At 39.6% G+C, this 23,050-nt stretch overlaps 1 protein-coding gene across 5 annotated transcripts in view; it reads right to left on the bottom strand.

Annotated features, from left to right (window-relative positions):
• Window positions 1-23,050, bottom strand: part of GNAS (GNAS complex locus) — a 133,606-nt gene that overhangs the window by 44,575 nt on the left and 65,981 nt on the right. For all 5 annotated transcript variants that reach the window (XM_066198663.1, XM_066198664.1, XM_066198667.1 and 2 more), the window contains exons 3-4: window positions 5,596-5,650; window positions 5,391-5,510 (exon numbers count right to left, since the gene is read on the bottom strand). In XM_066198663.1, coding sequence (XP_066054760.1) covers window positions 5,391-5,510; window positions 5,596-5,650 — 175 coding nt within the window. The remainder of the gene's footprint in view (window positions 1-5,390; window positions 5,511-5,595; window positions 5,651-23,050) is intronic.

The following is a 23,050-nucleotide window of genomic DNA, read 5'->3' as shown; positions in this document are numbered from 1 at the left end:
GGTATGGTGGGAATTTACTGGATAAAAATACAAGTTCAGAACAAGGCATTAGCATTTACTTCAACTACTAATCAAATAAATTAGTAATAAAATAAAATACAGGGTGAAAGGTTTTTGTACTACAAAAGCAACTGGACTACAGAAAAGACCTATATATAATGCCCACTGTCTCAAGTCCTGGGCTACAGATTCTCCAATTTAAGGAAATTCTTTGTGGGATTTCAGCAGAATTATGTGAACACCTCAGTGAAAGCACTGCAGAATTCGAAGGGGTGAAATTAAAAAACCAAACCAAACCAATCACTTCCAATAAATACATTAGCACTAACAAAATCTGCTAGATATTGCTAATCACACGGAAGAGTAAAACATCCCCATCAGGCATTTATCCATGCAGACAAAAATCAGAGACTTCAGGAGATTCATTTGCAAATTATTAATAGCTATACATGTTTCAATTATGAGAAACAGGAATGAAATCAAGCGGCTGCCTGCCTCACAGACCCTATACTAAAAGGCTTCAAAAGAACTCTTTAATTAATCTTTATTCAAGAATTTATTCTGCTATTCAAGGATAGGAAAACCAGCTTTACACAGTTCCTGGTAAACTCTGATCAGGTAAACTCAATTGGATTATCTGGAAGTCCATTTAGAGGGAGCTGCTCTGTGTAGATAAGATAATAGAGATTTAAAAAAGTAAGGATTATTTCAGAGGATCTAGCACCACATCACTGATACTGTCTGTGAGGCTTCCCACTCCTTCTCTGAACAATATTAACATTCTTGAGGCAAAAATACTTTACATATCCACATTTTCTACTAGTTTTGCACCTCAATATGCATCTCAAAGACATCTATTTATCACTCTTTTACACATACTATGATAGAGGATACTAAAATAAGGTTAATAGGACATTGAGGTGTCTTGCTCAAAACCATAAAAAAATCTGTACAAGAAGAAGCTGGAGCCCCTAATTTTCTCTCTGTGCTAAGTATCCAAACTGCACATAATACTGTGCAGACACCCAGGAAACCAGGCTCTGTCTTCCACCTTTCCCAGCTTCCCACGAGTATCCTAATCAAAGAAAATGTTTTGCCTACTTTCACACCCCAAAATGTGTGACATTTGAGATATCCCCATGGGAAATGTCCCTCACTGCAGTGAATATGTTTGTCATTACTTTATAAAGCTAGTGATGCTGTCAAACCAGAAGAGCTCTCTTCTTCTCCCATGATGTATTTAGACAGGAATAATAATATATCTATCATTACACCCATCAGGGTGGTTATCTACAGGGACAGATAATTTTGTTCTGTTGCCTACATAATTAAGGAACACTTCTAGCAGCACAGAGATCCCAGCTCACATCTCTTCTTGCTGAGACTCTATCATCTCGTTACCTTCCTGAAGATTTTGGTGTCAAAACCCTTTTTAAGGACCCCAAAGCCCCGCTGTGACCCTGCTGCAGGTTAAGGGACCACACTGAGCACCGCCTCCTTTGCACCACACTGGGCCAGGTTGTAAATCACACCTCAAAAGTGATCCCTGTTAAAAATAATTTCCCCAAAATAGAAGAGAGAAGGAGTAAGGGTTACCAGGGTTATTTTTAACCCGGGCTGGTTCAATGGTCTGATTTACACTGGGGAGCCAGAGGAGGTTTTTCTGGCCCAGGGCGGGTGGCACATCCCGGTGTGGAGCGCAGGGAAGGGTTGGCTGTGGGCACAGGGGATGCTGAGCTGCCTTTGAGGCTGAAGCCAGAGTGTGGTAAAGCTCAAGGACACCACTCAGAAACCATAATAAAACCATTCAGCAGCAGTGGTGGTGGGAGATTCAAAATAACTACAATGGAGCAGTGTAATAAAACTTAAACTGAAACCAAGAGACCTGCAGACAACACCAGCATCTCTTCTAAACATCCACAACCTAGAGAGCCATAGGCTGCAGTCATTCCTCTGATATTTTGCCTTTCAACAGCTAATATTCTGATTCCACTACTTTCTGAATACCATTTTCCTGAATTCAGTATGGTATTTTCAAGAGACATCTTCCTCAGCTGAGTCCAGACCAATTAAAAATAGGCAGCTGTAAATCCTGCTCAGCTATTTTGAATATTTCATTAAAACCAGAGAATTATAAATGGACTGTGACCCAAAGTAAATAGGTTTTATTTGGTAGCTTGGTTCAATTTAGTTGATCATGGAGTGTGAAATGTTGATAAAATGGGAACATTTCCTTCCCTCTTCTAAAAGTAAGAGCAAAAAGAAAGGGATGAGAAGAAGGCCACTATTACTGGGGATGGAGAAAATATCCTAACCACTGTCTGGTATGCAAAACAGGAATAAAAATATCATTTTTATAACCCAGCTAACCCAACATCACCTGACATTTGTGACAGATATACAGCTAGTTTGAATTACTGAAACTACTTACGAGGTTCATTTTTCACACTGAAAACACGCACACAGTTGTGTTAAGCTAAATGCATCAAGGGACAATAATGATGGAAATACCATTTGGAAGCCTCTACTACAGATCTGATCTACTAAAAATTGCAATATTTTAGAACACCAGCATGATTATGTGGACAGAATTCCCTTCAGTCAGTACTATGTTTTGCCTTTCTCCATATGCTACTACTTGTATTCAAAAATTTAATTTCTTAATACCAACTGTGCTGAATTAATAATCTCCAACATAGTAAATGTTCAGCTTTAAAGGGGATGTTTAACCTAGCATTACACTGTACCAACGTTATTTTTAACTCAAGCTGTTGTTTTTTAGGGGTTTTTTTAATTCAAAACAATATGGTCTACACAAATGACACACATTTCCTGTAAGTCAAAAACTGCAAAGCAAACAGATGGAGACCCAGACTAAGAAAAGAATTAGAATACAAAAGTTGCTCTTTGAATCCTAATTTACATGTAGAGCCAGATCCCAATATTAGCATCACACTGTAAAGCTCCTACATTCTTCCTGACTTCTGCCTTTCACATTACGCTGAACCTTGCTGTTAGGAGACCTGCATTCCAGCTCCACCTGTTCCACAAGGAATTAGAAACACAGATTTTGGCCTCTACTTTAAAATTCATTTCAACTGCTCCTTCATGAAGGTGGTGATCTTGTGCAGCTGGAGAAGAAATCCCAATCCTTGTGCTGACCTCTGTGTCAGTACATTCTCTTTAGGACAGCTACCTAAATTAACGTTTAGGAAAAGAAGAATGGGCATTCAAGGAGAAGCAGAACAGCCCTGTGTTTAAGAGTACAGTCCTAAGTACTTGCAGCCCTCAAAGAATATCCCCTTGGGACATGAGTGTTCCTCCTCCCTTCCCTCATGTTCTTCCTAGGGCAGAGAAGAGCATCAAATACTACACTGAGAAAAGGATGTCCTCAAGACAGCTGAAATGTCATTTCCCATTAAGGAAATGCAAGAGGCAGAAAGCAAGTTCTGCAGCTCAAATCAGACAGCATCACACAGGGCTGACATTGCTAAAAACTCCCCATCCTCCTTCCCAATCAATACTCTAGATGGGAAAAGGTTTAGCTGCCAGTTTGTGGAATTCTTCCCCCAGTGTACTGGAGGAGGAAGCAGATGATTGAGATTTCCTTGGATTTAAAGCACAATTAGCATAAGGCTGTCCTTTCTGCTTCCATAACTTTTTTTTTTCCTTCAAAGCACTTTTAATTAATCTGTAACAAAATCAAAATTATTTTTACAGCGGTACTCAAGGATTGTGATTTCTGTCACTACGCACCGAGAGCTGGCATCTAGTGACACTCTAGGTCTTAACTTGATTTAAATCATGCAATTAAAATGCAGGTTCAGTTTTCCAGGTACCAAAGGATTACAACCTACATTCAGACAAACTCAAAAACCAGAGACATATTAACTTATATAACCACCGAGGGCAGAGAGAGCCAACAACAGTCCTTCAACATCTGTGGCTAATGCAAATCCAGATTAAAACCTCAACCCTACAAACATTTACATATGAAATAGTTCATCATGCCAATGAAGTAAGCCACCAGTCAAAGTTATGCACACGCCTAAACCTCTGTAGACTCAGGGCTTAAAAATTTAAGACAATACCTTTGCTCAGAGAAGAAAAACTAGTTTTATTGGAGCACTGTTATTCCTGAAGTTGTCTATCATTCAACACCTCAAAGACTCTTCAGTGAACTTGGAATTATTTATAGCCCTTGTAAGTCACACAATTACACCTTCTTTTCATTGAAAAAAAAGGGAAAAATTAAAAGAAGTTACTGCATTCCAACTGAAAGGAAAAAAAAACCCGACCTTTGAGATAGAAGATACAAAGAAAATCCAGTATTTCAGTACGAGGTAGGTCACAGGAACTTGTTGCAGCATTGTTACAGATCACAACCTGAACTAGCACAAACAATGGCAGTAGGAGAGCTGCGGGCACACAGCCAGTGCAGAAGCACAGAGGGTGGAGCAAGGAACCACTGTCTTCTCTCTCAAATATGCTCCTAAAACTATCTTCAAAGCATGAATTTTTCTGTGCCCCCAGCAGGAGAGATCATCCATGAAGGGATTGAGTAGTTCTGTGAGTAACACTGACAAATGTCTAAATTAAAGAGGTGCTAGGTTAAAAAAAATCTCAAATTTAAGATGCTTTAAGACAAAATAAAAATGAGTACATTTTATGTGCTAGAGAGAACCACACATCCCACCTCCACCAACCTGTCTGTGCCTGTTCAACATTCAAAATGATTTGAAGATTACAGTGCAGTATTTTCAATTAACTGGTAATGTCACCTGACTTCTGCCTTGTACACAAAGCATGTGAGCTTGTTTGTTTGGTTATTTTTCTTTTGATAAAGACTGACCAAAGCAGAGAAGTTCCTAGAAGCAGCAACATTTGGAAAAGGTAACTGTTGTTGGTTTCACAGACCAGCGTGTTCAATAATGTTTAGGTATCAAGAATTACAAACTGAATTAAGAATTGCTGTGGTGCAAACTACCCCACATCCTACTACTATTCACACTTGCACTTTCATTTCAAGCATTTGGGACTGCTGGACACAAAATTCTGGTGTAAATGGATCATGGTTTTTGACACTTTGTCCTAATTCCTCCCCTCAGCCCCCAACAATATCCAAACTTTACACCCAGCACTGTCCATCTTGACTCTGTGGCTGATTATTCCACCAGAGCACAAAAAGCAGACAATGGTCTCCATGCTCCTGAAGGATCAGCTGGAATATTCTGGCTGTGTCGCTGTAAATTTGATTAGCACTCACCAAAGGCACCTACCGCAGCAATTCCCAGAGAGCAGCTCACTGCTCTGAGGAAATATTTACTACAGGGCAGCGAAATATAATCATTTGCAAAAAGGCATGGCTGCAGCCACCGTGAATTACTCACCGGAGGGAAATCAAAGTCTATCTGGTTTGCTAAATTTAAGATGTAGTCGATTCGAAACTGGTTCTCTGGATTGGCTAGTTCCACTGGAGGTGCCAAATTGCCCATTGCCGTCACTATTGTCTGCAAAAAAACAAAAGTAAAATATTGCAGGGTGTCTAAATAGCCACCTGGAATAGTTAAAACAAACAACAGCTCCTAAGTTTACCTCTATAGCTTCTTTAATATTGTTCTTAATATCCTGAATTTTCATTTTCTTCTCCCTGTAATAAAAAAAGACACATCATTAAATTTATAAGCCACAAAAGCAGAACATCTTTTTAAAACAGAACATGAACTTGAAAAATATTCTATCAAAGCTGTACTGTCTAAAGTGCTTTCAGTCACTGAAGACTTTTGTAGATAGACTCATTTAAATATCTCAAAACTTTTCTACTAAGCAGTAACATCTAGTTGCATCTATTTTAAGCAGTAACATCTATTAGCATCCAAAAATCAGTGTCTAATTATGCTTTAATAAAAACTTACTACAGCCTTCGACTGGGACTAAGACATTCTGCAGAATCAAACTGATTTTGATTCATTTGAATGCAAAATACTAGACATACGTGAAAGTTCTTTAGGAAAGTATACACTGGAAACAAACAGAAAGGAAAAAAGGGTGAGTTACTAAAAGTAGAAACAAATGAAAGGAGACCAAAGAACCTCAAAGCACAAAAAAAAAATTAAAGCACATGCATGATGCCTTAGCAGAGCAAAGGACTCAGCCTGACACAAGACATTCAAACAGCCTGGAGGTGAAACAACAGTAAAGGGTTAATCCAAGTATATAAAGTTATCCTTGACTACAAGCAGAGGAGTGGGCTACAAAGCCACCTGGAATGAGCACTGTCATTGGGGTTAACTGCAGCCACATGAATGAGCCCAACAGGCTGGAGCAGGACAGTGCAAACCATTGCCTCTGCTCCTCTGTACTGCATTTTGGGTCAAATCTGACAACAGTTCATTTCAGTGCTAAACAGTGCAATAAAATTAAATGCATGATCAAACGTTTGGTATAACCAGGAATTAGCACCCTAAAAGTACTACTAGCATTGAGCCTGTAAACTGTAACTCAATTGCAAAGCACTATGACAATTTTTTTCACGTTATTAATTTCTTGCTGTACACAGCATAAAATCACTAGTTTGAGGTAAACCAAGTTAGCCATGCAATTACTAAAAATAGCCAGCTAAACTGCCTAAATGACCTTTTAATCTTCATTGCTTTTACAGGACTCTTTGATTATGGAATATTCATATCAACGTTTAAAATTTTTTTTCATTTTGCAAACTAACATTTTCCAGCACAGTGTCCCAGAGACTACGAAGTAGCAACAGCATTTCCTTTTTTTTACCCTTTTAAAGACAGTAACTCACACTTTCAGCTTACAGAGCCCAGCCTGAAAACCTCATTTTATGGAGTTAATTCGGTAAGCACATAGCAAATGCTTTTTATCACTTTTTCCTTTCTATAATTACTCACAGCCAAAAACCAAAATGAAACTGAAAGCATAGTCACCAATCAAGAATGCAGAAGAACAGCAAGGAAAAAAAAAAAAAAGGTACTACTTCAATAACAAGGACAGGAGTGGTGGGAATTTTGGCCATAGGATGAAAAATTAATTCAACTTTTGTAAAAGACAGCATCAAGGAAGGTGTGGAGGATTTGGCTGTACACCCCCCAGCTGTTACAGCATCACTGCAATGCAAGTGCTGCTCTTCCAGAGGGGAAACAAACAGCAGCACCAAATCATTGTGCTCAGGATGACTTTGCTGTGTAGGGAATGGCTCTGAATCAGCAGCACAACTCCAACCAACACAAAAATGTGATTATCCCGAAACATCAGCTCCTCACTGGCCACATGTCCTCAGAAGTTTGGGGCAGGGACAGGAAGGTCAGTGAAGCCTGATGCAGAGAGAGAATTGAACGATCAATAATAATCAGATGAAAATTCTGTGTTGTCCTAGACTTCTTTACCTACCTACAGACCACCTTACTCCTGAAGATTACCAGTTTTTTCCTCCAGAGATTTGGCAGCGCTGATGAGAACAAGGCAGTGAGCCAAGAAAGGCCAAAAGCACCAAATTAAGGAAAATGAATTAGACAGGATAAGAGAGAAAAAAAAAAGAACAAAAAAAACTAAGGGCTTTTCACCCTCTTCCCTCCTAACTTCACTGCCTTCTGTTGGCCCAGGTCTTGACAAACTCTCCGTTCCACAACCAAGACTCATGGTGCACAAATCCTGTAGTTTTCAGTACTGCACATAAGGTTGCAAAACCACCACCCGCTTTCAGTTTTTAAAAATCATGTTTAATTATTAAAAATATGTAAATAAAGCCATGAAAGCAGGAAGTGTTTATCAATGACAGTGTAAGCAATTTGTCTGGCTTTTATTCTGCCTCCAAATTTCAGCCGGATCTTGAACTTAATGAACGCGTACCCATATTCTGTCCCGTTTAGATTAAAAGGGCAACTGATACGCTGAAAGCCAAGCAAAATATCAGCATTTTTAAGGAATTAGCACTCATTTTGCTTTGGTTTGGAGTATCACTAGAAAAAGAGAAGTTTAGGGAGTTTGCGTTGTTTATAAGCAAACTCTCGTTATTCTCTCTTCCCCGGAACACTTGCCACTAATTGTCTCAAAGCATCAGTGAGGTGCACACTGACCTGACTCCTCCATGCCAGACGATAAACCTCATTATTTTAATTAAAGATTTCAGTCAAACTTCCACATTTACACCTCTGGGCTGATCCTCTCACTACTAAGTGCTAATGACTACAGAGAAATGTTAACCTGCAGCAATTAACGAAGTGCTTGATAACCATCATCATCTTTACAACAAGGATACTCACAGTTCCTATTTCTGGTGGTGTTGCCATGGCCCTATAGCCTGCCCAGTAAACAAGGAATCCTATTACACAGCAGTGAATGTATCCCAGCGTTTTGTGTTTTGTAATGTTTACTCGACATAAACTTTCCATGACAATGAGACAATTTATTCTTCTGGAACTCAGCACGGTTCATCAATCACCCATCCAACAGCAGCTTGCAAACAACTCTAACTTCTCACAGAAAACCCCAAAAAGGTGACATTCATCTTACTCAGGGACTAATGAGGTGAAGCACACAGAAGCAACATCCCATTGCTCTACCAAATTGTCCTTTTTCTTTTTTAGAAACCCAGTCAGGTTGCACCTCAAATTTCCAGAAGTACTCAAACTTTTATTTTATTTTATTTTTCCACAACCTCAAAGACTGAACATTCAACTCAGATTCTTTCCTTTTTAATTTCTTATTCCCAGGTGTTGGCACTAAACTACAAAAGAAAAAAAAAAAAAAAGCTGGGCTGCCAAAATGTTTTCCTCTGGAACATCCTGAGTAGTTTGGGAATGGCACCAGTGCTCTCCTGGCTAAGGAATGACTGATGTCTCTGCAGGCCTGTTCTGTATCTTTAGATGTCATGGGTTAATAAGGTCATATTTTTAATCTTGTTTAAAACTTTTGCTTAGGCTGTGCAAGGTAGGCCAAACAAAGCATTAAACTCTATTAGTTGAGGATTAGAAGAAAAATCTCAAATCCTGCTGTTTTCAATATTTAAATGGGCCAAAGAAAAGCTTGCACATAGCTTTCAGGAAAACTAATAAAGTCTATTTTAGGTACTATAAAAAAAGATGACATTTTAATTCAAGTAACATTAAATCAGAATGACATCAAAGGTCAGAAAAATCAAATATTCCTTGAAAACCAACCTAATCAGTATTTAGTAAAGAACTTCTCCACCTGTGGTTGAGCTTTACTATTAAAAATGCAACATTTTTTACTCAGACTTTCTCAAATCTTATGCAAAGAACACATTAACAATCAGATTATCAGAAGCAAACTGATTTAATTTTAACGTTCATTTCTGGTTTACTTTACAGATGATACAAGTGACCATTACTTGGACAAAATACTTGAAGTTTAGAAAGAACATTCCAGAGGATAAAGATTCCATTCACCCTGAAACCTTCTGTGTCTCCCAGTATAAAAATAATTTTAAATTATAAAATAATGCTGAAATTAATTCTCACAACAAAACATGTTAAAGGATTGGGGGGGATACAGATAGATAGACAGGGATGACAGGACATCATCCATTAATCCAATTCCTAAAAGCAAAATTCCTTTATGCCATTAATCTAACTCCTAAAAGCTAAGAAATTTGAATTTTTTGGTCAGCGCAGACAGGTTAAGAAACCTTGGGAGAGTTTTGCAGCTCTGGAGAATATATAGACTACTTTAATAGGGCATATTAAAATGTAGTCACAGAGTGTTAATACAGAGCCTTTGTCTCCTTTACAAGGCTGTAAACAGCCCAGCCTCTATCACCTGCAGGGACTGGTGTAATGCATAAATTACCTTCATTTCTGAAGCAGTCAAACTTCTCTGACTCTTAAACCTGCTGACATGAGCAAGTGCAGCAGGGCAAGGCTTCCCTTCCCCAGGCAAAGCACGGCAGCTCATCAGCCAGTGTGCAAGTGGGAGAGCCAGAATGAAAATCTTACAAAGCAATCCATTTGCCTCTGACTTTTTACGGTAGAAAATGACATCGTTGTGTTTCACACAGGTGCATCTCCCTGCTTTTCCAGGTGTGGCCAAGAAATGTGAATGCCCAGGGAAGCAGCCACAGGCTGTCTGTCCCCTTCTGCTCACCCTCAAAAGCCCATCAACCACACACTGACAGCCAACGAAAACTTAATAGATCAGTTTTGTTTTAAAACACAACTCAGTTCTTTGACAGGCAGTCATGCACTTCACAGGCACGTGGGATTTAAACACGCCTATTCATTTAAACACGGTGTCTTTGATGCAGTGAAACATGCTGATGGATTTAATAAATATTCCATAAAACCTGCATTAAAATTTATTTACTGAACCTCACGGAAACTAAGAGCACTACCTGCCAATCCACCTCAGAGAAACAGAGCTGTGCAGTCGAGATCCTCTGACACAAGACCACGAGCAAGGAAATTCAATTAAGGTTTTGCTACCAATCCACATTACAAAAATCCTGCAGTACTTTGCAATTGAACTAAAAGATAAATTTGTTTTAGCCTGAGTTACTTCTAACAGAACATGGCAATTACCTCAAAATGTAACAGCTAGAACAGCAAAGAGGGCAGAGGCCAAGTCAGAGGCACTTGAAAATGGGGAAAAATAGTTGCCTGGAGTATTCGGAGTGAAGCTGCAATAATTCATCTCAGACCTGTGACAAAGTACCAATTTTACAGACAAAAACTACTGAAACGCAACAGCAAACCCCACTACGTATCTTCTGCAAGCTCAACACCATTTATATCGCACTGCTGAGGTACCTCAGGAGCTCTGCCAATTTCCAAGAGATTTTTCTGGCTTGTACTGCTCAAGCCCAGAAAGGACAAACCCTCGCAGTGCCATGGGGCAGAACTCTGTACAGCTTATAACAGGAAATAAGATTTACTCGGGTCCTCACTTGCAGTGGAGCTGAAAGAGATTTTCTAACCACGTTAATACTTTGTTCTTGGTCGGCACCTGGTAAAATGAAATGGTAGCCAAGGCACAGGGAGCTGACACAATGCACCCTAAAAAGCACTTTACAGTCAGTGTGTGCTGGTAACTCTGATCACACAAGAGCTGAGCATCACCCTGGAAGCAGGAGACCCCCCCTGCCGAGCAGATTCCCCTTCCTACCACTATCTCGTTCCTCCTACACCACCTTTCCTCCACCCCAACACCTACTTCACTCTGAAAATTCTTCGTTTTACTTCTCCAAAATTCCAGGTATCAACACACTGTACCATTCAGCTACCAAAGATCTGTGAGAGGAAATAATATTAGAAAAAGAACAGCTATGAGGACAAACTATTTGCTTTCTCCGTAAATAAGTAATAACCTTTCGGAAAAAGGAAAAACCCGTCAGGCTGAATAATTTTGTTGTGATATACTTTGAATTAAAGACACAGTTAAGAATTGATTATGTTGCACAGATCTAACTGTGACCTAAATTATTTGGGAGAACTTAGTTCAATTATCCCCTGAAGCATAATCACTTTCTCACACAATATGTGATGCAATGAATGGAGTAGACATTACAAAAAGGGCTTCCACAAGTTCCCATTAAGGATTGTGAAAAGCACTGCAAGTTGCCTTAGCACTGCTTCTTTTAATAAATACATTGCAGTATTTTTCTCCATAAGTAACGTGCACATCTTACTATGTAGCCATAAACACATGAACATACAATAAGAGATACAAGCACAAAGAGATGCCTTCTATTAATGGAATGACAGAACCACTCTACAAGTCAAAAGTCAAGAAACACAAATTACTGAAGTGTTGATTAAAAAAAAAATGTATCACAGCACTGTGAAAGCAGAAATCTTGTTATTTTTCATCATTTTTTACGTTGCAGTGTTAGGGGCCGAGATGTGACTTGTTTCTTATCTTTGGGAATGGTACCACAATGAAGTTACATCGCACTCTAAAAAAGGCATCCCCGAACACAAACGGAATAAACTCCATTTTTAGGTTTATTTTATCTCTGCTCCCTGTGATACCCAAAGTGCAAAGGTTAAAGGGCAACGTTATTCTGCCTCTATGGATATTCTGATGCAAAGACTGGCTGTGGGCAGACTTTGCTCCTGATGAAGTTCCAGGACTCTGGCACGTGGCACCCTGGCCATACCACCTGCCCAGGTGGATGTGGCACAGAGATGCTGTTCTGGCTCCAAGCCACCTTGAGGCTCCCCTTCAGCTTTGCAAATTCCTACATAAAACCCGTTTAACTGGTTTACAGTCCCTTTACACCTGTTAGGGGCACAAAGAGACTATCACAGACACAATATTAAGAAGCATAATTCTGCTTATCCTGCTCCATTTACCTCAACTAATTAACTAGCAATAGTTTAGGTAAGGGATGAAAATAGAATTGTTCACAAAGAGCTCTGTGATCTACGAGCTTGACAAAGGCCCTTTAGTTCCTGCAGTGCAATTAAACACCTCTGTAAATTGCAAACCCTGCCTGTAGCTCCCCAGGCATTCAGAGGGGAACACACCAGTGTCATTTTCCTGCTCTTAGTACAGGTAATTAAAGCATATTGCAATAAAAGGTGTCCTCAGAAGTTGAGCATTCTCTCCAGACACTCGATACAATAATTAACAAGGCTGTAGAGTCTTCAGAGGACACCGTGATTCCTTTCTGGTCCAGAAGGACACCTCAGAACCGGCAGGAACAGGAGGACTCAAGTCAAACTGCTGAATCATCTCGCCTTGTACAATTCACTACTTCGAGACAATCAAACTGCTGTCAGGAAGCAGAGACCTTTTTAATTATTTATTTAAGTATTGTGAATGTAGCCATTATTAACACAGAATAAAGGAAATGTCCACTGCCCATCGCGTTATTTTTAAACACTTCTGCCCAACTGCGCAGCAGCACTGAAAAACGGCACACAACACCTCTGCTGTTCCAGGCTTGTCTGTTTTTGTACAGCCACCCCTCAGGGCAGAACCAACCTCCTGCGTTCTCCTTGATCTCTGCATGCCCAGAAAAAATACTATTGTGGGAGTAGATAGTGCCCAGGCACTGCATACACCTGCTGTTCTATCTGGGCCATTCGCTGTGCTGTTCACCACCTCATCCTTTGCTTTCAAACACAGGCAGGTAACAGCAGTTGTGGGGGGTTCCTGTGCCCACCTCAGTTCTCACTTTCAAAGCACTTTTGTCCAACCTTTGAAACATCAAGCTGATGAGTGTCCTAAGCCTGCCATTTGCTCTAAAACTGTTTAGCAAATGTCTGCATTCCAGTAACTCCTTCAGCCAGGACTGGGTATGATGAAGCTTTTGAAGAGAAGGCAGATCACATCCCAGAGCTCTTCAGGGGTTCGTGCACAAGAATGAGAGGAATAGTTCCTATAATGGCTGATGACCTCAGTGCTACTTAAAGCTGAAAAAGTACACAGCTGGCTAAGGGCCAATATTAAATGGAAAGAAGCCCTAAAATAAAAATGGCTGGAACAGTGGATGCCAAGTAAGTGTGAACACAGACCAGCCAAAGCAGGATGTGGTGCAGTAGGGAAGACACTGATGAGACAGGTGGGAAACGGCTGATCCTGAAAATCCCTTGGTTTGGGGGGGTTTTTTTTGTGGTTATGATCTCTGTTATCATCTGAAACACTTCTGGCATGTGATATTGTAGACAGACAATCTGGAAGGTGGTTGCCTCCAGCAGTGACAAAAGACAAGGTTTTTTTGCCTCACTCAAATAAAAAGCAATTACCTAACGTATCTCACCATTTTCCCCCTGGTACTTCTAAAAGGAATTTCTAAAAAATTCCATTAAACTCTCAATGACCCAAACCCTTAATATTTTCTAAATGCTGTAGGATTTAGTACTGGTAGCTCCTAAGTTCAGAATGACAATCTGAACAGGAAAGCAGTTAAGGCAGGGGATGTAGACCCAAAAGAACAGGGAACTGTTTGGACAGGAACAAAGGAACTGTTTACCAAACTATGCAGCTGCTACTGAAAGTTAGCATTTCAGAGAGATATTAACATTAAATGCTTTGTTCACCACACTTTCTTACAGCAGTGTTGATCTGCTGTCACTGAATCAAGTCTTTCCTTCACAGCTGTTAAATCCGGAATTTCTACCATGGATAAAGTCTGAATTCAAGAAGACTTCCAAAGTTATCTTCAAAGATAAAGAGCTGTCAGGTACCTGCAACTTGGCTCATAAGCCTTAAAGAATTACAGACTCAGCAGTATCAGCAGAAACTAGAACAGCCCCTACCGATCTCTGTTTTGGGAAGTTCAAGTTCACAGTCATTCTTAAAAATGTGCTGTTACACCTAAATGGTGATTTCCATGGTACACTTTATTAAAATACAAACTTCAGCAGAAAGATAGTTTTCTGAAAAACATTATAGATGTCATGTTTCCTCTGAAACATACAGAAAAAAACCCAAATCTTGTGAAATTTGTCAAGGCTTGACAGATTTCAAGAGTTGTAGCCGTGTATTTATACTTCCAGACTGTGTATGAATTTACTATGGCTGTGCACACAAATTGCAATTTTAGGACACAGAGCAGCTAAATATTGGAATGAGCAAATCTGAAAATGTGTCCCTTGAAGACCCAGTTTGGGGCATGGGGAGACAGGTACCACAGCCCACAACAAAGCAAGGTGCTGACAACTTTGGCTCTAATCCATCAAAGCACTTAAGCACATGTTTAATTTTAAGCACATGAGTAATTCTATCAACTTTAATAGGGCTACTCATGGTTTAAGTACTGTGATGGATGGGGGCCAGAACACCCAGAACCTTTAAGAATGCTGCATGGCCTATGTTTCATGGAGAAAATACAGCATTCTCCCACAGAACAATTAAGTTATAAACTCTTTGAAAGCAAAATTTACCATAAGTTGAACTCAGCTATGTTTATGTAAACTCAGAGATGTAAGTTCCTCCACAGCCTTTGAAGATGAAATACGACGAGGGTTCTCATGTCCAAGATGTCCACAAATTTTTATTTTGCCATTCTTTTTCTGTGACAGGTCTGAGTCACCTCTGCCCATCACACCTTGCTTTGAAATAGAGAGATTAGTTAAATACACCAAAAATTTAGCTACTAGTAACACTCTTAAATTAGATGCTTCTGGCTGCAGTTTGCCAACATCATACTACAGCTTTTCTTAACCTGTCTCACACATGTCCAATTGCAACAGGCTTAACAGTGCAGTAACTCCTGCCTAACACTTATTTTTGATATTCAAAGCTGTGACCTGCCTCTTCTGTACAGATATAAGGTGTTGCAAATACGTGTTTTTAAGTACAATCAGGATTTCTTTGAAGTATTTTATACTGCCAATATCAAGGATGTGAAAAAGAAACAAAACCCCACACCTGCTCTGCAAATAGCCTCTCTAAATCAGTGCTGACCTACTCGATCTCTAAACCACTCACTAGGAAATTCATCTTGTTCTATGGCTCCACAACATGTGATCAAGTCTCATGAAATGATTTGCTAAAAAAAGGGAAGAACGGAACAATTTGAGAAATCACTTACAGATTATTTTCTTCTGGGTTTTTTGATTGTTTGGTTGAGGTTTTTTCTACTTGTTGGTAAACAAGCAGCAGGAAGAACACAAAAGCCAAATGATCTTCTGTGTGGACTATGAACTCTGAGATATCTGCAGCAAAGGAATTATAAACTACTCCTTATGAGGTGGGTTTTATAGCAAATGAAGTACACTACCAGGGAACTTAAAAACTCCATTAAACACAATTCAAAAGGAAAAAAAGAAGTTTTGAAACTATGTTACTGCAGAGTTTCCAGTTTTTAACCAGAATTGTCAGCTTATTAAAACAGTGCATGTGGAAACAAATATTGCAGGGCTACTACTGTTCACAGATTTAATAATAATTTTGACAAATTCTAACTTGAAATGCTTTTTAAGTTATCACAACAGAGCGTTTTACAGTTCTTTTAGTAAAACAGATGAGTTTATCCTTGACTTCTAGTATTTCTACATCACTTGTGCACATCTATCACAGCAGTACCCTGTGAGCCACAAGCCTGGAATCCTCATTGAGAAGGGAAAGGTGGCAAAGTGACTGTGTCTGCAAAAGGCAGTTCAGAGTAACTATGACAGAATTAAGCTTTTCTCCAAAAAACCTACAGGAGGCCAAAGCTGCATTTCAGGCAAAAGCAAACCAAAACAGAAAACCACCACAGACCCTGCTTGTAAAAAAAATACATGGCTGTGCCTGTCTCGGAGTGAATGTAACATAGAACACCCAGCTAAGGCTGTCTTTATTTCACATTAATACATCCAGTGCTTTTGCCACACCGTGCCATCTTTAAAACAAGAAATGTGCTTTATCTTGAGAGCCTCAGTGTGTCCTCACAGCTTCCAGCAATCCACTGGTTAATCCGGGCTGTTACTCCATATTCAAACACAGACACACTTCAATTCTGTTCCAAACTGGAACTCAAAATTTCTTCTCTATTCAGGGTGGTTTTAAAATATTTTTTCTAGAGTCCCACTCTTCCCTTACCTCTGGCACAAGTGTCAGGGTGCAGGTAATCCTCAACAGAGCAAACCTACCCACATCCACCAGAAATAAACCATTCGGCTCTGTTAACCCCTGATTACAGCTCACATGGAGCTTCTCAGCCTCATGTTTATAGAGGTTTGTTAATGCCACAGTCACACAACTGCTTATTAAGATCTATGTAGTAAGAAGCAAGTCTGTTATGACACAAGAGGACGAGAATAAAAACAAGCAAAATTCGGTGTGAGCTAGCTCCACTGAAAGAGCACTCGGATCAGAAAATCAAACCTCCTGCATACAGAGTCTCACATCACCTGACTGCACTGCTATTTATTCTGCATCTCCCATACCACTGATTTTACTACTACATTTTTACTGAGACAAGACCATGCCAAATCTCAAGGTGGCACCAGACAGGGGCTGAATGCCCCCGCAGCTGGAGTGCCCAGACCAGCTACAACAAAGCCCCACTGCTGTGGGCACCAAAGGAGACTCACCACAGGGAACCCAGCAGGGAACATCTGGCACGAGTCTCAGCATCGTTCTAAAAAAAGATTTCAGCAGTAAAAAGCTCGTTGGTCTAAACCAACACCTGCTTTTCCTTAGGAAAGGTCTCCTCCTGTCACTGGTGCCACTGAGCCCTCTGCAGACACCAAAGCTGCTCCAACACCTCCGGGGACATCGCTGGAAGGGAACACAAAACTTTCCCCCGTAGATTAGCACGTTCCAACCCTAAAGCTCTGAGGTTGGCTTGGTTACAGCAAAGGTCATTCAGATCAAGTTAAGGCTGCCCCCAATGTAAAAGAAAAAGGTATAGTTTATATCTGTTTAGTGAACAGCCAACGCATTCGCATTTCCTACACAGCTCATGGGAAACTCCTGTGATTATTTCGATAAAGAAGTCAAGGAAGCACAGAATCCCCCGTAAGTTTTAAGATCTGTTGTCTAATATTTTCAAATCCTCTATTGTTACAAACAACACTTATGTGTCGTGAAACTGTAAAATTACAGGAGGACAAGTTTCCCACTGCACCTTACTTGTGCAATTGCCAGCGTTTTTGGCCAGTTTCACGTTCTGAAAAAGTCTTCTCTGTTTGAGTCCTCCAAAGTAACAGGAACGAAAAATCACTTCAAGAAATTATCATCTTAAGAAAGGCAGTCTCTAAGTACAGCCAAATTAGACTTAGCAAAGCTAAATGAAAATTGTAGCTGATAGCATGCTTTCCTCATCTGCTCAGTGATGTTCCAGTGTATGCACACACAGATACCCTGACACACTGAGACAAGCAAAGTTACTCTTAACAGCCCAGAAGTAACACAGAAATTCTTTATATCCAACTTGCCATTTCAAAGCCAACACTGGAAAAAGGAAGCATAAGGCAAAAGTGCAAAGAACCAAATCTGTGAGTAAAGAAATTCTCCAAGAGCAACTTGACACCAAACCCATCAGTCTCAAGGGCTACACCACACTGGTAACAAGCCCAAACTCTGACATTTTTGTACTAATTATCTCGGGTGGCCCAGAGATCAACAAGTAGCAGGCAATAGCTGCCTTTAAAGAACCAACACTGATTTCTATATTTCATATGATACAAGGTATTTTAATTTCTTTTTCCGTTACTAAAAGTTTTGCACTACCAGGGGTGAAGATGATACAAGAGAAGTATTATTAGTAAACAGCAAATATTACCAGGCAACAACAACAAAAATACTCTCACTTCCTTCCAAGCACAGACACCGTCAGCACCACATTAAACCCATTAGCAAAATTCTTCAGGCAGTGTGAGGGAATATTGTTTCAGGCTACAGCATCTACCTGATGTTCTTGCTGGCCTGACTAGAAGACACTGTCAACTAAAAGACATCAAAAATACCTTTTTTTTTTCCCTCTAGACAACTAGGGCTCTATTTACTGAAAAGCTGGAGTCAATTTACTGAGAGAAACACAAGTTCCTGTATCGCTACTTCTGAAATAATTTTGCTTTGGATTAATTAGGGGGGGGGAAAATCTTCCTTTGATAGAGAGGAGCAGTAGAAATGAATCTGAAAACACAATACACAGTTCCCACACCTAGATACTGTATTTCCCATTATGCCCACTCACTTAAAATGCACAGTAAGAGAACAATACTTTCAGGCCACACTCCACCACGGTTCTGGACTTCCAGGGAACCAACCTCACCTTTAGTACCAAGGGAGTTTATTTAACCAGGAAGGTACAGTTTAGAACCAGAATGGTTCATGGATGTTTTCGACAAACAAATTCTGGATCCAACTAGAGCTTTCCCTAATGCAACATAAAGTAAGTGGAAAAATTCCAAACAGCTCTTATTAAACAGTCTGGAAGCCACAACGTGAAGAAACTTTCACTTTACTGTATTTAACATCTACATATATTTGAACTCAACTTGTAAGAAGAATGACCTTTTACTGGGTTTAAAATTGGAAATTAATTATACCTGAATAAGCACATTTATTTTCATTTCCCCTGATAAAAGGGAAGTTATATTGTTGTAATATAAGTCAAACTGTGACAATGGCACAATTATCATGTCCTGGCCCTGACCTGACATTTCTAAACGATAACAAAAAAGTAAAAGACACAGTTCATGCTGACAGTATGTAGTGAATGAGAATGTCAGGCCAAAAGTTATGTGAGAAACTACTCGCTGATACTTAGCTCATCAGTTAGAGCATGCAGCACCTCGTCATAATCGTCCAATTACTTTCACAACATATGGTGCTTTAAATACAAATAATATTGTTTGAATGAGAAACTTATACACAGCTGAAGAAAACAATCAAGAGCGTGTGTGTAACACAGGAAATTACTTAAACAGTATTGCCTGGGCACAATTATTGATCCAATCAGCTGCTACCCTGGGTTCAACAAAACCCCAGCAAAAGCTCTGAGGAGCTGGAGATACCTTGGTTCTACCTGGATCTGACTGACCTCACACCCAGCCAATGCAGAGCTATGGAACCAGGCAAAACAACTGCTTCACTGGGTTTGCGTTCTGTTTGAAACAAAGGAAAACTTGAAACTTCAAAAGGAAAATGAGGATTTTTTTTGATTATTCAAGGACTAAGCTTTTTAAAAGAAACAAACACACTCAACATGACTTAGCTTCAAAACTTGCCATGAATTTCACTTCTTGGAGTTCCTGAAGCGGCAGTGGACAGAGCTTGAAGAGCAATCACAGTGAATCTCTTATACTTTTTCCCTAATCCTCCCCAAGTGCCATTTCTGACACATAATACTGGACTACACAAACCACTGGTCTAAACTAGTGTTGCACTGATTCTTAGAAATTCTCTTCCTAGAAATTTCAGCAGACCAGATGCCACTATGTTACAGAAAATGTGTGCTTAGTACCACAGATCTGATTAAAGGAATTTGGTGAATCATCAGTATCTACAACATTCTAAAATATATTATTTATGAGATACATAAAACAGACTACACAAAGCTTTTTTTTTTTTTCATTTAAATAAGAGAAGCTCAGCCATGGGCTAAGAAGATACTTCCCAGCCACTGGGAGGAGAAAGGGGAGAATGTCCCACTGTAAGAAGGACAAGGCTCTCTTCCCAAATATTTCACATATGGGATTGAAAAACCCCTTTCTCTGTGTAAAGTTCCACAGAAAGATAAACCAAGTTTACTCCCACCAGGTACAAGCGTGTATTTTCAACACATGCAAACAATATGCAGACAGGCCCAACGAATTTACTACCTGGAAATCAGATAACCACACCAATGTAACAGCAGCACAATGAGATCCACTGGCACCTCCTCCTGTACTATTGTGCAGGAATTAAGAGGGTCCTGACAGGAGTTCAGACCTAGAGAACACAACATAACCAATGGCACATGCTGTGTGTTCCAACCACATTTATGAAATGTTGAAGTAATGTATTTTAGGAGGTTATTAACAGTTGGTCTTGGCAGCAAAAGGCTACATTTCTCTAAAAATAATAATGTAAACCTAGCCATAAACATTTTTATGAGTAAGTTTTGCACTGACATGAGCTAGTCAATCCTTTCCTAAAGGGCAGATTAAGTATTAAAGTACATCCAAGGCGTGGCATCATATCAGTTTACCCTTAGTGGCAGTTAAACTTACATAATTGGAGAAAATTCTACGTGAGCTTCATCATCTGAAACCAGAAGCCTGTGACAATGCTGAATTCTACCAAGTGATTCTGAGGGAAGAAATCCCAGTGGACAACTTACAGCCTGAGCTGTGTAACTACAGATCAAGTCACTAGGGAGGAAAAAGAAATAAAATAACCATTTTTACATGACATGACAATTACAAAATCCACAAGGTAGTGCAAGTAGTAGTTCCGTCTTATGCACTGTGCCTCAGGAGTATTTTAAGTATTTGTCTGACCTAGCTCTGCATTTATCCTTTCTGCATTAGCAATCAATAAAGAAAGAGAGGGAAGAGAAGAAGTATCTGGGTGATAATTTCACCGTAGGCCATCGACATTCATATCCAGCATTAATATTCAGGAAATGCCCCAAGTCTCAATCATTAATGATTAAGTATCACCACACCCTGGAATATTTTACTACATATCTGTATTGACATCATGAGATCCAAACTTCAAACGTAATTGCTTGCCATTTTACGGATCTTCTTGGAATTCAGGGACACTCACTAAATCTATAGAAACTCCTGTGCCAAGGCAACAAACAACCAAATTTAGAAAGCTGCAGTCTCAACTTCCAACACACTGCAGCAGTCTGAGGAAACTTTAGGACATTTTAAACATAAACAATCATCTTCTGGGAGACAGAATTTAGAAAACTTAAAGCTTAGACTAAGACTGACTTCTTCTATTTAATAAGAAATAATGCCTCACGTTTTATAATTTCACCTGACACTGCCACACATCTGCAACACAACTTGCCAGCTGTACTCCTGAGCTTACCCAGCCCAGCTCTTGGTGAGCACTCAGCACATGGAAATAGCTCTGGGAATCAGAGCCAGCCCTGGACACCCAGCAGGGCACAGGAGTTGTGTGCTCCAGTGAAGCAGAGATGGCCATGTTTAAACGTTTATCACCTTTTGCAGTATTATTACTTTTAAAGACACTGATGAAAAAGCCGAAATAAGTCACGTGTTTACTTTCTTTTTGTAAAAAGGACGTTGATTTTTGTGACAAAGATGTTCTCCCCAAAGTAACTGGGTGTCCTATTTTGCTGAAAGATGGATAAAGAGAGAAAAGCAACAAGGAAACCGCATTATCAAATTAGATGACACATTCGGTTGAAAACCTAAAGTTTCAGGCACTGAGTACGGAGTATCACTGCATACAGAGCTACTCACAAAGGGTTAATGTACAATATGCAGCAGCTAATTGCCATAGATAACTATAGTTAGAGTTCAATAAATTGGTAGAAGGATTACAGTGCAGTTTTATTACTACCTCCAACACTTTTACTGATGTGCTTATTACTTTTTTTATAGCGTGCTGCTCTTGAGCAACCAGTTTATAATATTTACCCTTTTAAAACTAGATATACAGAGAATACATATATATATATATAAAAGGGCAACTAAGTTTACATGGCAATACTGGTGCAGCAACTAACATAGCACACACACACACACATATATATACACACATACAGTAATTACCCACATCTTGCATGGAGAAACCTACTTACAAGCCTAGAGGCAAGAGGCAGCTGCCAAAATTGATGTATTTTATGCATTACAAAAAAAGCATGAACCAGGACTGGTCTTCTCTTCGAAGATGAGGATAAAAATACCACCACTACAAACAGTTTTTGTATACACATCACACACACAGACTATTTTTCTATCTCTAAACTACCTCTATTAGCTGCAGAATGTCAAAAGAAATGTTAGTCCAACAAAAATAACCCGTGGTAAAAATACTGTGTAACACTGGGATGTTTTTTCATTTGTGTTTTAACCATTTTATTTGTGTTTTAACTATTTGCAAGTATAGCTCTTTTGTATACCTTCCTTAATTCCATTTATCCTTAAACTTAGAATGATCTAGTATTGTTTCTAGTCCTCACATTAAAAGCAACAACCAGCTGACTGAAATTCACTGCAGCTGGAGAATAATTCACCTCTCACACAGAGCAGAACCCAGCTCCTCTCAGGCAGGCACTCCTTTGGGTCTGTGATTCAGATGAACACAGACTGATTGAAAATATGCATATTCTGTTAGCAGCAGCTCCAAGCACCACTCTACCCGTAAAATACCTTCCCCTGTGTGGAAGCACAGAGCAGGAAGCCACCTTGCAAAGATAAGCTGTGGATTTGCACACTGAGCCTCCATTTTTTGGGGATTTATCTGCACCACACAGCAAATGTCTCCTAAATAATCCTGCCTCGTTTTGTTCATTTGATCCTGAGTAGTAGTGTCCAAACAGCCACGTGGAGATGCAGTGTGTAACACTGGGCACAAAGCAGGTAAAAATGTGTGTCAAAAGCCTCAGTGGAGCATGTCCAACACGTGGATCTGTGTGTTAGGGAGGGTGGAACTCACAACACATCCT

This window comes from Chamaea fasciata, unplaced genomic scaffold (genome assembly GCF_029207755.1).
Source record: "Chamaea fasciata isolate MVZ Bird 193981 ecotype frontalis unplaced genomic scaffold, bChaFas1.0.hap1 SCAF_17, whole genome shotgun sequence".
Taxonomy (NCBI): Eukaryota; Metazoa; Chordata; class Aves; order Passeriformes; family Sylviidae; genus Chamaea; species Chamaea fasciata.
The sequence above is the reverse complement of the archived record's forward strand: the minus strand, read 5'-3'. Positions and strand labels throughout refer to the sequence as shown.